At 40.8% G+C, this 15746-nt stretch overlaps 1 protein-coding gene across 3 annotated transcripts in view; it reads left to right on the top strand.

Moving 5' to 3' along the window:
* MPPED2 (metallophosphoesterase domain containing 2) overlaps nt 1–15746 on the top strand; it is a 109522-nt gene that overhangs the window by 33225 nt on the left and 60551 nt on the right. For all 3 annotated transcript variants that reach the window (XM_054201085.1, XM_054201088.1, XM_054201087.1), the window contains exon 3: nt 6594–6775. In XM_054201085.1, the coding sequence (XP_054057060.1) occupies nt 6594–6775 (182 nt within the window). The remainder of the gene's footprint in view (nt 1–6593; nt 6776–15746) is intronic.

Below are 15746 nucleotides of genomic sequence, written 5' to 3'. Positions count from 1 at the left end.
ACACATCTTCTATTTTCCTTCAATTTCTTGAACATCTGCAGGGCATACAGATGCATTTCATGCATTCTTCTTCAAGTGAGAGATTTATTGATATATTTTGATGAAAATAATTAAGCCACAGGTCTCACACGATTACCCAATTCCAGGAATTGGGACTGGCTCTACGAGAAATAACAAATGTCCCAGTGTAACTAAGCTGTGAGATTTGGCTATGGGAACAAAGACTTTAGGTACGGTAGCAAGGAGTTTTCACAGAAATTCCCATTCTTCTCTTCTCCTGAACTTCCCGTGCCAGAGGGAGCATGTCTGGAGGCAGAGGTATGAATTCAAAGAAAGAAAAATTTGAAGATGTAGAAAATGTATTGCTTTTGTTTTCCAGTTTCAACACAATTATCTTTCGTTTCCTTAGCTGAGGAGGAGGAACAAAGAGCACTTAGAAACAAGCTTTTTAAAGTGGTTTTGCAGAAAATGTTTGTATTTTATTCCTAAAATAAATATACCAAGCTAATTGGCTCTTTGAAAAAGTATTTGGTTTACAAATTTTGAAAATGAGAGTAGCAGGAAGAGTATGAAGATTTTGCAAGAGAAAGCAAAACTGTAAATAAATAAAACTATGACTATTCATAGCGAGTATGAGTAGGTATTTTTTTTAAAAGCCAGTAATACAGATACGTTTTTAATATAGAATAGTTACTAGATAGTGTGTCTCCAAATGACTCCCAAACCAGCAGAGTAAGTGCAACAACACAGAGAGATTTTAGGTGGTACACAGACTTGAAGTCTGGGCTTAAATGGATCGATAATGAATACTAATTTAGATGTCATAAAAAAAACCAAACCCACAAATTCGGTCACATGTGACCCAATGGAGGAATTATTAAGAGATGAAAAGACAGCAGTGTACAATGTGACAGAGCCTGGGAAGGACATGGGCCCGTGTGTCACGGGGCTCTTCATGCATCTGGTGAGTCTGGGAAAGAGTAAAATTATGTGGTCTTCTGCGCTGTGAGTGTTCTGTCCGGCGTAGGTGCAGCATTCACCAGGGTGATTTATTCCACTTCAGGAACTGGAAATTCTTCCTGGCTTAATGTTTAAGATTTTTATTTAGTTTTCGGGGATGAATTGGTTTCTTGGGAATTGTTCTGTAAGAGGGGATTTGGGGTCTGCATATCTCAAATCCCACGAGAGCAGGGGAGCTGTGGGCTGTGGGCATTCCCAGGGACCGGCTAACCCGGCCTGAACGCGGCATTTTCACTAGTTGAACTCACCCATGCAGAATTACCCTCTGGAATCCAAACTTTTATTTCTTTCAGAAAAATGGTGCTTGTGTCTTTTCTAAATTTGCTTTGAAAACAGGATCCTGGTGTAATTCTGCCTGCAGCTATGGCTCTTGGAGGGCTGCACTGACTGCCCTTTCTGTCTCGGAGGTACTTTCTAATGCTGATGATTTATTAAACATCATTATGAGTAACTAGCGTAAGCTCGGGCCAAAATCCACAGCTAATGCGTCTGTTCCATAGCATGACATCCTAAATCAAGTCCTTTGCCTCCTTACCTCTGAAAGGCCCAATGTTTTGCTGAATTCAGCCCTCCTTATCTTATCCATTGATAACTTCTGCATTCCTCAGTGTTGTTTATTTACTTAATCTCCGCTTTTTAAAGCGTAAAGCCGTGACAAAATTGGGGGTGCGCTGGATGAGGACAGGGTACAAGTCCAAGTCCACGCAGTGCCCGGGAGCAGCAGTGGGTGCCGGCAGGGCAGGGGCCACCCAGCGGGCTGGCTTACACCCACGGCTCCACTGGCTTGGGAGTGCCATGGGAACCGTGGTTTTGGAGGAAGATACTGATTAGTGATAGCCGAGCAAGGCAAATCAGAGCCTGGGTTGTGTTGTCCTTTGATTCAGCTGCAGCAACGTGTGAGGAACTGTGAATCCGAGGTTGGTACCTGAGGGACTCTTGCTCTAAATGAAAACAACTGGTGGTAAGGGCAGTTTAGTAAAGCCAAGTAATTATCTGATAAACAAGGTCCTTAATAGAACTGCATGAAGATTACATTGTCCCTTCTGATTTCTACACCCTTGTCATAAATGCATTAAATGCGACAGATCTTACATTACTGTCATGATCTTAGAAAGTAGTCATTGCTCAACTGTCTTAAGGGATTTCGTTCTGGGTCTTACGTAAACTTTTGAAAAAACACCTAAGTGCCTGCTTTTTGAACGTGCAAAATATCGTAGGATAGATAAGTACCTGTTAACAGCTGTCTGTAAAGGAAGTTAGATGCCCAAAATCATTTACCAACATAAGGCCAAAAAATCCTCATTTGTTTTGATACTTGGCTATTTTGTTAGGCTGTTTTCCATTTCCTGATTGCTGTATTAATCCCAATGTATGAACATTTAAATTATTCTGGAATACCATTTACTACATCTTCCCATGAGCATGCTTTTCCAAATGCAGTAATCAAATAATCTGGAAAGTGTTTCAGTCTGCAAAAAATAAGGGTATTGGTGGTGATGAAGAGTCTCAAAGCTATGTGGATGTACTGTGTTTGGAGCAAATGGTAAAGAATATGTTGAATTTCTTAGGTGTGTGCTCTGGCAACCTGATCTAGTGGGAGATGTCCCTCCCCATGGCAGGGGGGTTGGAACTAGATGATCTTTAAGGTCCCTTCCAACCCTAACAATTCTATGATTCTGTGATTCAGCAGAGATCAGCGGTGGGCAGAGCTGAAATAATTATTTTCTCTTGTTGAATTGCAGTGAGGGCCAGATGCATACCTGTTACAGAGCTTTTAGAAATCATAGAATCATAGAGTGGTTAGAGTTGGAAGGGACCTTAAAGATCATCTAGTTCAACCCCCCCTGCCCTGGGCAGGGACACCTCCCACCAGACCAGGCTGCTCCAAGCCCCATCCAGCCTGGCCTTGAACACCTCCAGGGATGGGGCAGCCACAGCTTCTCTGGGCAACCACAGCCAGTGCCTCACCACCCTCAGAGTAAAGAATTTCTTCCTAATATCTCATCTAAATCTCCCCTCTTTCAGTTTAATGCCTTGATTCTGGCACGCAGCTGTCTTTAGCCAGGCTGTAATCCCCAGACATAGGGTCGTGAGCTGAGCAGGCCACCAGAAGAAGGGATGATGTTCACAGCCCAGGTAGAATCCTACTAGTGAGCAGCGTGTCACCAAAAGCTGTGAAAGGGCAGCGCCTCGCCTGCTGGGGTAGCTATCTCACGAGTTCAGAGGCCAGTCCTCTCATGATGTAGTGAAAAAGAAAAATCTGGCATTACCGTTTGCCATGCTGTAGCTGTGGATGAAAAAAAAAAAACCTTGAGCCTTTAGGACTGGCAATAATAGCACTTTTATTAAGTTTCCATTGAAGGACTGTTTTGAGTAAGATAAATTTATGGGCTGAACACAATAACCATCAGTATCTCACTTTCAGATACTTAGTAGGCAAGCACTACTGAATAAGAGAAGAAATTAAGCTATGGTATAGAAAAAAGGTTACTTGGCAACATCATAGTGTTTGTAAAGAGGAGAAAGAAGGGTCAGGAATTTAATGAATTTCAATTATAGAATTTTCTGTAAGTCAGTCGTTGCATGAATAGAAAAATCCTAAACCAGATTTCGGTGTCATACTGTAGTAGAGATTGCCTAAAGCAAAACAGGGCTTGTTTGGAAACAAACTGCAGAGAACAGCAAAAGCAGAGCTGCAGTGTGTGAACAAAATTGGACGCCCCGGAGGCAGACGGGGCTGGGCACAGCTCAAGCAGAGATGATCTGAACAAGGTATGTGGTACTGATGGAAGTTAGTTCATGTTTTCTGTTGTCTGGAGTAAATATACTTGGAGGTGTGGAGGTGCTGATTCAGAGACCCTCTTGCGTACTGCGTGACATACTGTTGAAAAAGTTTCAGCCTGCCTTCAATAATTGGGAGGAAGACACCAAATACAAAAGCGCTATGGACTATAATTACAGTTTTGCCCAGCTTGCCAGTGCGATTTGAATGGGTAAATGAATTTTCCTCTGTAATTTCTGACCCTTGCAGAGAAGAAGAATCCACTGGTTGTTGGAGTTCAGATTTCTGCAGCGGGTTTCTGTACTGCTGACCAGTTGCACGGCTCAACTGATCGTACCTGGTGCTTTGGGTAGAATAGGAGGTGCAATACCAAAACAAACAAACAAACATCTACCAAACTGCTCCTTCCCATACAGTTTAGCCTGCAATAAAATCTGTTTTTAAAGCGAAGACCAAATTAAAGCAAACATTGTCTTGTAGAGCCTGAACTTTGCAAATTAATTCAGTGGAGCATGGCAACCAAATGTGGTACGTTTATGGTAAATACAGTTTAATTGGAAATACTTAGTTATGGTGCCTAGGAAAATGCAGTCTAACAAATAATATCTGCCCCCCCGTGCTAAATATTTAGCTGTTAGTAAACATTCTACCAAATCTAAAAGACTCAGTAAAATCTTATTAGTAAGTTGTCCTGGTTTCAGCTGGGAAAGAGTTAATTTTCTTTCTAGTGATTGCTTTGAAAGGAATGTCAGTAATACCTGTTGGTTTTAGTTGTTGCTAAGTGATGTTTACACTATTCAAGGACTTTTTTCATCTTCCCATAGAAGCATAGGCGGAAGGATGGAACGGTCAATGAAATATTCTGTACCATAGTCTTCATGCTCAGGATATAAATGGGGGTTAGCTGGGGGGTGGGAATCTGTTTCGCTGCTCTGGACAGTGCCAGTGTGGTGAGAATGACCTGTGTCACTATTATTATTGTTATTGTTATTTTTCCTTTTCTGTTACTGTTTCTATTAAACTTTATCTCAACCCATTAGGTTTTTTTCTTCCCTTTCCCTTTTTTTCTTTCTTTTTTTTTTTTTTTTTTTTTTTTTTACTTCCCCCCTTCTGGGGGTTAAACCAGGCTGGGGTTAAGCCATGACATAAGTGCGTTTGCATGGGCATTTTTCCATTGGAGACCAGTACATATCCGTATGGGCTTTGATTTCTTGAACACCTATAAACTCCCTGGTGTAGGGAGCTGAGTTGGTCCCTGGGGGATGCTTTTGGTCTTTCTCACCTATGTCGGGAGCTGAATCTTTCACGCAGTTCAGCGTATAGTAAATACTAAATACTAATTTAGTTTACTAAAAATACTAAATACAGTTCAGTAAATAAAGGTATACTTCAAAAGTCTATATTTTCTTAGGATTTGTGCTTTATTTTCTATTACTGATTATACAACTGTATATACAACTGTGTGGAATTAAGAAAAACAGATTCACAGTGATGTGTGCTGGTTACTTGTTTTTCTTTTCATTCGGTGTGGAGAGCAAAATGAAGAAAACCCCTTTAATTTTCTTTTTAATTGCAGGCACTGATTTTTGAGTGTCTGTTGTGCCAGTTTGTCCCAATAAGTCTTAGAACAGCATTATTTTGGGTGCCTTAAAACACTTAGAGCTTGGTTTCACTGCTCTGATGATTTGAGACGTAAGTGGACTATTACTCTGACATAACTCCTAAATACCTCAAAATTTCTAGCTGAAGCTAAGCTCTAGCCATGGTGAAGGTGGCACATCAATGGAATGGGCTGAAGTTTTGTGGAGTTGGGATGAGGTTTTCTGTGGTGTTAATCCAGATGCTGTGCTATTCAAATGTTGAGTTAAGTTGAGCAAATCAAATTACCTTAACTCTGCAGAGAAATAAGTGCTCTTCCAAAGTAGGCAATGGGCTGCCTTTTGTATTTTAAGTTATTCTGTTACAAATTAGAACTTCTAACCACGAAGTATGCATAAAGCACATCTCTTCCCTATTATTTTTCTCTATTCTGCTTAAATTTAAAAAACAAAACACCTCAAAACTAAACTTCTATGATAGGTCAGATATAGTGGATAATTAATAAATGTGGCTTGCAAATAACCAATCGAACTAAATCTTTAATATCAGTGGCTATAGAAAAAAATGTTTATCTACAGTTGCTGAGTGCTGCACCACGTTAGTTCCTGACTTTCTAGATTTTGGGAAGGTGAGCTCAGGATTTTGCATGAGAGTAAGAATTTGTCATTTGACTCAGTTCTGCAATTTCCAGGCTTCATCAAAGCACTCCTGAATGTACCTGATTGTGTGTAAAGAAGTGTTCCTGCTGGAATCTATGGGAGTGCTTATGCCCTTGAACAAAATCAGATGCTAAGCTGCTCAGCTCAAGTGAGAGCCTGTTGCCGGCCCACCTGCGACACCTGTTATTTAATGGCCCGTGTACCTGCTCATGTGTAAGGCAGGTGATGTAAAAAATATATCTGACTTCAAAGTCTCTCAGTTTTTTTCCGATGTTTAAATTGCCTTTAGTATGGGCATATCTTTTGCATTTTTTTAATTTTCCTTCCTTACCAGGTAAGCATTTTGAGAAGCATTCTGGTACCCTTGTGGATTTTTGGCAGTGTTGTGTTACAGAGTCATTTCTTTCAGCACGGTGTGTGTAAATGGCTGTGTATGTGTGTGTATGCAAGCTTATGTGGAAATAGATCTGAAATAATAGATGTGAGGGTTTTAACCTTGTAACTGTTACGAGATCTTTATGTGTCTGCTTTAGGGTCGACCCTATCCCATATGACACTCCAAAACCAGCGGGCCACACGCGATTTGTCTGCGTCTCAGACACACACTCCAGAACAGATGGCATCCAGATGCCTTATGGGGACATCCTTCTCCACACGGGCGATTTCACCGAACTGGGACTGCCCTCAGAGGTTAAGAAGTTTAATGACTGGTTAGGTAAGGAATTACTGCGTTTTGGTGACCCCAATTAACCTCTCCTGTCGAAGTGTCAGTCACTGCCTCCTAATTGAATTAGAGCACTTGAAAATCCCCCCCTACCCTTGCTTCACTTTGTCCTCATGTGATGTGCTCTTTCTAGCCTCAGTCTGATTCTGTTAATTAAGACAAATTTAGAGACTTCGCTGTCTTTCTGCATAATCGTGGGGGAAAGGATTCCGTCATTCCACAGCAAGGACTGTGTAGCCTTCTGCATGCGTTGGGAGGGTGGTGGCACCACATAACGAATGCGTACAGCATCCTATTAGTTGGTGCTGTGGGGTTTTATGTCCACAGCCAAAACTATTGCTCACTGTACTTTGGGTTTACCATAATTGAAAGCAGTGCTGAAAGCTACAACATATTTGGAAATGATGAGAGTCCTCATTCCCACAATATAGGATGGCAAAATCAATAATACTGTTTGGAAGAGGAGAATTTTTTGGTGCTGGTATTCACATGATTGCCCCTTTGAGTTAGAGTACTGGCATTTTAACTTTGAACGCAGGTGCTCAAGGCCTCTTCGGTAGAATGCCTTTCATATTCTGCTGTATTTGATCACAGTGTCACGACAGTGTCTGGCTACAGTTGAGGGCAGTTAAATTGCAACAGCAGAGTACCAAAATTAAGGGGGGGAACTTGTGCAGGATGCTCCTGTTATAAATGCCACTGGTAGGCTGGCATTTATATATATTTAGTCACCATCTCACCAGGTGACTCAAGCAACTGATCTTCAAGAAATGCTAGAATGAATTCACAGCATTATATAAAAACCTTTGAAAGCATAGCTTTGTCATCACGCTCTACCTCCATCACTGCACTCACTCTTGCCTGCTGTATGATGGCCACATCTCTATATGCCTTTAATAGCATCATTTTATTCCATTGGAGTTCCTTGGCTGACCCTTCAAGAGATAAGTAGAGAATATTTGGACTTATAAAAGGAATTTTTAAATAGAAGAGCTTCCACATTCTCTATCTTTTCACCCTCCTTTGCATTTTATCCACACTCTTCTCTTTATCTTCCTTCTGACCTCCACCTTTTCTTCTTTTTATTGCTGTGCGTGTGGGACTGGGGCTTCCAGATACTGCCGTATTACTGTAATTTCATTATGTAATTCTTACTTCCTAGAAAGCAGTACTAGATTTCATGGGCTCAAAACTATCCTTTTTCTAAGAATGTAACTGCAGGACCGGGAAGTAAGAAGTTGTACGAGAAGGAGGTGAATATGTACATAGGTTGAGGGAAGAGACACAGTAGGAATCATCTTCCTCAACTTTTGTGTGTTCTTTATGATAACCCATAAGTGTTGGTTGTGTGAAGTAGGAGGAGGAGTAGGAGGAGGAGGAAGCAAGGTAAGGGCAGTGGGAGGCTGCACAGCTTCCCTGGGAGTGGGTGGCCTGGTCCCAGCGAGCTTCAGTCCTCCTAGAGAAGCTGGGCAGCACTGCTGTTCACCGAGGGTCAGACGTTAGGGATGCCAGGCATCTCCAGGAAAGGAACCGCTTTCTGGAGAGCGTAGACCTGCAAAGTCTGCCCTGAATACACTGCTAAAAGCAGTGTCTGGTTGCCAAAGTTCCTCTTTAGACCTCGGGTCATTTCACAAGTATTGTTTTGATACAGCCAGAGTCTGTGCCCAGTGCTTGGCATCTGAAAACGCGAACTCAGAACTGCTGAAAGCCAAAACAAGTATGCTGCGAGTGTGTTTTTAGACTTTCACAGGGAGTTGTAGAGAATAAGCAGCAACTTGACCATTCCTTGTATTTAACAGGTGTTTCATGGTGATGTTATTTTATAATTTGCATCCTTGGTTTAACATTTCCAACAGAAGAATTATAACTCTTTGAATAGGTTTTGTTCCAGCCTCAGTGTTTTATCATGGGGCTTTCTTAGCACCTATATATATATATAGTTCTTGTAGAAGTCTGCATAGTATTTATCTGATAAAGCCGATTTTGCGTTCTTTGGCAATCAGTGTCATTGAAACTGGAAGCTTTGACTGTCTGAGGACCTACTGGCTTTGGCTTCGGGCTTTCACGTTTCAGATAAAGAGAAAACTTCTTTTGTCATTTCCTTTTTTTTTTTTTTATTTTTTATTAACAGGCACAGTGTCCACTTGCATTTTCATATATATGACAATACCAGTTATTAGGTTTCTGGCATAAGGTGAGGCAGCAGATTGATCCCCCTGTGGAATCCCGTCGTGTTGGTGAAGAGTTGCCCCAGTGCTGTCCTCTCTTCACCTGCAATCAAAACACTATGCAATCAGGCAAGCCCTTTTGCCACTTTATTTCAGGCTCCTATCTGCAAAATGGGAATAATCGCATTTTACTATTTGCTGTGTATATTGTGAAGATTAATACTGTCAGGGCTGTGAGGTGATGATATGTAATAGTGTAAAAAAAATACATACCAGTGGCAGGCAGGACCAAGGAGGATTCCTTTTTCTTCTGTCCTATAGTGGGAGGCATCTTCTCTCATCGTAGGTAGGAGCCTTATTCTAAAGCAATGCACTGAGAACTCCCACCAAATACAGCATTGTCCTTATAGATAGGGGTTTGCAGATCTTTTGTGCGCGTGGTTTCTCCCTTGGCAATTGTGTTGTAAAAGCAGTAATGAAGACAAGGCATCTGTATCGTTTATACCTTGAGGGAGAGAAGCGAGATTGCAGGTAGGCTTCATTCGGCAGCGTATCCCACCTGCTCTGCCGTAAAACAACAGGGCCCCATCTCCACTAGAGTTGTATAATCAGGTAACTAAGACACAGTGACTGTCCGTAATTTTCTTGGCGGTAAAGCCAAGGGAAAAGTTGAAAATGTGATTATTCTGCACCCCTGCTTCGCCTGTACTTCACTGGGTGTCCCATGTGCCGGAGTTTACAGGGCTGAGAGCGCTTCTGCCAACCCTGAGGCTTTGTCTTTTGTGGGTCTTGCATCCCTTTGCAACTCTTCGGGTGTCTCACCTGAGCAATACCTTCAGCATCTTCTTGTCCATCCTTTTCATTAACATTCATCCTTCTTCCTTGTCTCTGCAGCCAAATCACAGAACACGCTTTCCACACCCTCCTTCCCGCTCATAGCTCTCAGCCCTTCCTCCAACTTTTACTAATTCTTATGCTTTTTTCCCTTTGGCTGATAAATTTTCATTATTGGTTTTGCATGAAAGTCGTCTGGGCTCATACATTGAATAACCTCTGTGGTCACTTAGTGATTACATGCGCTGGCTGAGGTAATTTATTCACTTTGTTTTGGTGTGAACATGTCCCTCGGGTCTTGTAACTGCTGTAATCACTTGACCTTACTGACTGTTAAATGCTTTAAACACAGTTATTTTAAATTTATAATTGTTTTCATTAAAAATCTCTTATAGTAACTTAACTGACCTTGGAGTAAACACAGCATTATATGCTGGGGAAGAATTAAAATGTTATTCTATGCCCAATATATTTCTTACTGAATGTTTCAACAATACTATTATTATCACTGTTCATATTTTTCCCATCCATTCTCATTCAGTCATATATGGGAAATGAAATAAAGGAATATCTAATTATAGCTCTGTCTTCATAGTGCAATATTTCCTTTCCTGCGTGATGGGAAGTGACTGAATAACTCATAAGAACTGAAGAGAAAGCAAAGATAAATTCAGGCAGATAGATCTTTAATGAGTGACGATATGTTTATTGTGCTCAATTAGTATGGGCCCGATTGAGCATATCCTTACTTGTGTGAATAATTTGCATCTGGTTTAGTAATTTTTCTCAAATAGCCAGGTTTGATCTTTAGACTTTTGTCTAGTATGGCCTGACTGTGTGCCATTTTGCGGGGTGTGTGTGTGTGTGTGTGTGTGTGTGTTTGGTTTTTGGGTTCTTTTCATGCAATGTTTCTAATATAAGGCTTATTACCCGATGAATTAGGCAAAATTCTACAGCGGTTGATATGGATAGATGCAGTAGGTGAAATCACTGCTGGTTAACGTCTGTGGAGTTGAGAATGAATATGGCTAGGTGTTTCCTGAGTTCTTTTGGGATTTGGCAACTTGACTGTTTAATGTCTTCTCTTTCATGTCACGCTTTTGTTTTGAATGCATGTTTCTTTTCATTTCTGTGGGATAATGACTTGAGGAACTGTGTGAATAGTGGCCAAACGTACATGGGTTAGTACCGGAACAAATTTTTCTTTACCTGAAATCCTTGCCTTAAGTATAAACATTGTTGATTGATAGAGGTAACAGAAAAAATTCACCTTTTTTTTTTTCCCCCCGTGGTGTAGTTCCTCCATCCCATTACTTTAAGTGAGAAGAAAAGAATGATTGTACTGTTTTAACTTGGCGATTTTCTTGTTACGCTCTGCACGTATGGATGTGGTCCTCAGAAACGCCTTGTCAGTTTCTTTTGAAGTTCACTTTTGTGTCAATGTTTAGTTATTGAAAATAGCTGCTTCAGCTTGGAATTGCTGGCTGTTGCATGGAATAGACGACAACATGGGAAGAGCACTGGAAATGTGGTGTTGCTCTCGGAGGTACGGACAGACACTTGGTTCCAGTCTGCACTTAGGTTCCTGCATTAGTACTGTAGAAACCTGAAATTATATTCAAAACTGTACGCCAGACACCTGCCAAAACAGTGTTTGATCTTGAAGATAGTGTAATTTAATCTTTAAAAAAAAAAAAAAAAAAAAAGAACTGTAACAAAACAGTGTAATAGTAAGATCAAGCTCTTCTCTTATCACTGTTTAAAAACTCAGGGTCACATTCCTCTTGTATCTTTTCTCAGTCTCTCTGGTCTGGCTCAGTTATTTCCTCATTTTATCTAGGCTTCATCTCCTCTCCAGGCGTATTTCATTTGGGGTTTTGTGTGGCTGTGTTCCTCTTGCTAATGTACACTAAAACCAGCTTCACTATGACAAAGTATTTGGTCTTCAGCACTTTTGCTCCTTAAAAGTATATTTCTGATGTGAATTGTTTTAGCAACTGACGTGACACTTTTTTATAAAGACAAACCAGAAAGCTCTAAATTCCTCCAAATTCAGAGGGATATTAGCTCAAAGTATTCTGAACTAATTTAAAACCAGAAGGAAGCGTATGAATATTTTAAAGTAAAATTATGGCAATGAAAACAAATCTCTTCCTATTTTTATAAATTTATTTATTTCGGATTTGTGTTTTTACCATCTGGAGCATATTTTGAACCCTATATTGCTCTACTTGTTGTAGCTAGAATGAATAATTGACTAAACATAAAATACCATTTTGATGAACAAAAGTCTTAGCACTTGAAAAAAAAAAATTGCAATCATTGCAAGTGAAAGAAAGCGCTGAGGTAGCTTTAATCCTGGAAGCGTGTATGAGTTTTGCACAGCTGTTCTGGGAGAGAGGGAAGCAACTCCCTGGAAAAGCTATTAGTCTAATTTAGAAAACAGCTATGTCTTCTGTGAGTGACTCTGGTGAGGAGCTTCTTCAGGCTTCAGACGCTGGAACGGGACACGCGCTTATTTTAATACGAGGTTGAGCTGGCTGCTGAAGAGAGTCGAGCCTTCTGTTGGTGTTGCCGTCCTGCTGTCCCTCCGAGACTGTCAGCACGCCGTGTGATTTGCAGGACCCAGACCACGCTGGCTGCCTGTTTCGGAGAACATAGAATCCTTTAGGATGCTCTGAGCTGGAGAATATTGGAGAGCTGAAGGTGCACTGGCAAGCCTGTACAGCCACTCTTATTGTGTCTACTTATTAAGTCTAGTTGCTAATAGATGCTGAATGTTATGAGTTCGGAACATCTTGATGCAATTTCTTTCAAAAAACCCCACATTTATACAATGAAATCTAGATTCTTCAAGTTTTTTCGGTTTGGTGGGTTTTCTTTACGTATTTGGCTCTCTGGGGTATGTATCGCACTCTGTCTTTATGGTAGAGTTTTTAAAAGCTTCTTCCAAGTTTATTTAGATCTTATCGCAGTATCGCTACTAAGAGTATTCTTTTGATTTTGTTCTAACTTGAACTGTGTTTAATATCACTGTTAAAGTCTCATTTGTACTCAGTTTTAAATTCCCGTATGGCTTGACTAAATTAGTCATGAGTGCTCAGCTTTTATTTGCATACACCTTGTTAGATACATTAATAACAACTTTAATTTTTTTTTTTTCCTTCTCAGAGGAATAAAAAAATAATTTGAATGTTACATTTTATTCTATTTGTAAAATAGTGGGAAAATATAGCCACGTGGATTTTTGGTAGTAGGCTGATTAATGTATTCCTGATGTAGCACTCTATAGTGAAATGTGAAAGCAAAAGGTAAAAAAGTGCAAAATTCTGCTTCTGTGCTGTGGTTATTATAGCTGCTTCCTCATATTTATCCTCTGCTCTGAGTCAGATACTAGATGCTTTGTGGAAAACAGAACCCTAGAAGTATAACTTAAAAGGTAAAAATAGAAGAAATTGTACAGAAACGAGTGTCGAGATAGTAAAATTTCCACTGACTAAAGTGAAATTTGTGCATGAGGAGCGGTATAAGTTTATTCATATCTGATCAGTTGTTTCTTGTTTTGCTCTTGTTATTTACTATCTTTTAATGGCATGCAAAGAACCTTGCAGCTTTTTACTTACATTGTAGTTGCTAACTTAGTAGAGAGAAATACAGTGTAAGATTCTCTATGCGAGTTGCGTGCTGCCTCCCGGGATCAGTCAAACCAAACATTAAGGTGTTATTTGACAGCCACTAGAAAGCTTCGGCTCCGGTGAAATGTACTTTCGAAGAGAGTTCTGGAAGGAGCGGCTCTTTATGTGTTTAAACCTAACATATTCATTTGGTAATTTTCAATGAAAGAAAGGAGCCAGCGAGCACTGGAAAGTATTGCACAATTCTTGGACAGGGCTTTCAGTCACAATAATTGCGCAGTCACTTCTTGGATCTGCTTCCGTGGACCGTTGTTGTCTTAAAGGCGGGGGATAATCAGGTTTCAAATAACAAACCATAACCAAAACAAATTTATAAAATAACCAAAATAATTCTTCCTTTCAATTCCCTCTTTCCCGAAAATCCACTTTAAAACAGAACAGAGATTTATGGTTGTTGTATTGACCAGGCATGAAACAAGTAATGCCACCCAAATAGAAAGTTTTACAGAGATTGTCATCAGATTCTTCCTCCAGCGTTGCTGCCGCAGCCGCGTATCGTAACATGAGAATGATTTCAGTGGAAAGCAGTCAACGTATGTGTTCTTTGTCCACCATCAATTTCTTTTGTCACTTACGAATTAAATCTTGCGTCAAAAATACAAAGGGCAAAAATGCCCCTCTGCTAAATTTTCACATCATGCACACCGCATTAACAATATCTAATTAAAAGAAGAAGTCTTTCTGTTAGTAGAGCATCACGTTCCTGCTTAGAAAGAACAGTGGTTTCGGGGTGGAGGAGTAGCTTTGAGCAGAGAGAGGTTGGGGCTGGGGGGAGAAAGCACTGCAGATTTTAGTGTAATGGGTAGTGTTCAAAGAAATTTTATTTCATCATAAAGATTAGCAGGCTGTGTAATTCAATTTAAAGCTGGTTGGCAGTGTCCTGTCTATTATAAAGTCTTTTTTTTTTTTTTTTTTTTTAATCAGTCACCACTGTTTTTTTTTTTAATGTATGCAACTACAGAACCTAGCAGACGGCAGGAATGATCTTCGGGTTTTGTGCTTTCCACCCCCCTTTCCTCGTTTCAGTTCTGCATGTTAGGAAATGTGTGAGATTACCTTAAACTGAGCTACGAAACGGTATCTCGGTGAAATGCCATCCTGCATTTTTTTGGCTTGTATAAAATGATTTTTTTTTTTTTTTCGTGGCCAAACAGCCACAGAGAGTGAAGATCTGCTAAAAATGTATAGATTGGGGGTGGTGGTGGCAAATCAAGCTTAAAACTCAAATGTTAGCATTTATTTGCACTGTTGGGGACATTACTATGCTGTAGAAAAGCAACATACAGCACTTTATGTTAATGCAAGACTGACAGACCTTTATCTTACAGTAATTGCCTATACTAGGGCGTTAATAAACGTTCCAAGAACTCCTGACTTTTTTTTTTTTTTTTGTTAAAGGAAAATAGATTGTTGCTCCTTGCTGACTATAACCAGCCTGCGTAGCTTGTTAATTAAACCTCTTGTTGCAGTAGGCTGAAGATGAGTATTTGAGCCTGGACAAATTCTGCATGCATTTTATATATGGGGAATGATGCGTCTTGGCACAAAAGGGCTGCAAAAGAAGGACCTGTGCAACTCCACCTCTCGCACTGGTCCTCATCGTGCCTGTTAGAAGAGCTTGAAATCTTTTTTGACTGTATTTAGGGAGTATGTTATTTTCAGAGGATGGGCGTTGTATTCCTGAGCAATCTGGTACCACTGGTGGGGAGAAAAAGAAAAGAACCCCTCTCCCAGGTCCAAAGGAATCTGCGTGTTCTTTGTCCTGCTTTGTCACCCTGCGCATGACAGCGTGAGCAACGGCGCTTGCTCCGCAGGGTGGTTACAAGACCCGCCAGCAGCATCTTCTCTCGGTAGATCCCAGTGCAAGGCTGGGTTATCCCATGGCCTCGGGCTGCTCTTGGCATTCGGCTCGTGTGCGGCCCGGTTCGTGGTGGCCCTTCCACAGCTTTGGGAACTGGGTTTCTCAGGACTTGAGATCGCGTCGAGGCTCAGGTCACTTCAGTGCCTCCCTTCACTGGGCTGTTCTGGTCCCTCTTTCCTCATCCTGCACCCCAGCTGTGAGGTGATGGTTTCCAGACCCTCGCGTACTGTTGGTGGTACACTTATTGGAGAAGGAACAAAGCAGCGCAACAGGGGACAGCAGTGTCGGAACAGAGGTGAGAAGATGCGGAGCCAACATGGAAGAGAACAAAATAACATCAAACTAGGGGAGGGACGGTGGCTTGAAAGGAGAGAGCACAGGGATGTAAAGTATGGGAGATTTAC

This window comes from Rissa tridactyla, chromosome 4 (genome assembly GCF_028500815.1).
Source record: "Rissa tridactyla isolate bRisTri1 chromosome 4, bRisTri1.patW.cur.20221130, whole genome shotgun sequence".
Lineage (NCBI taxonomy): Eukaryota > Metazoa > Chordata > Aves > Charadriiformes > Laridae > Rissa > Rissa tridactyla.
This window is presented reverse-complemented; position numbering and strand designations above follow the sequence as displayed.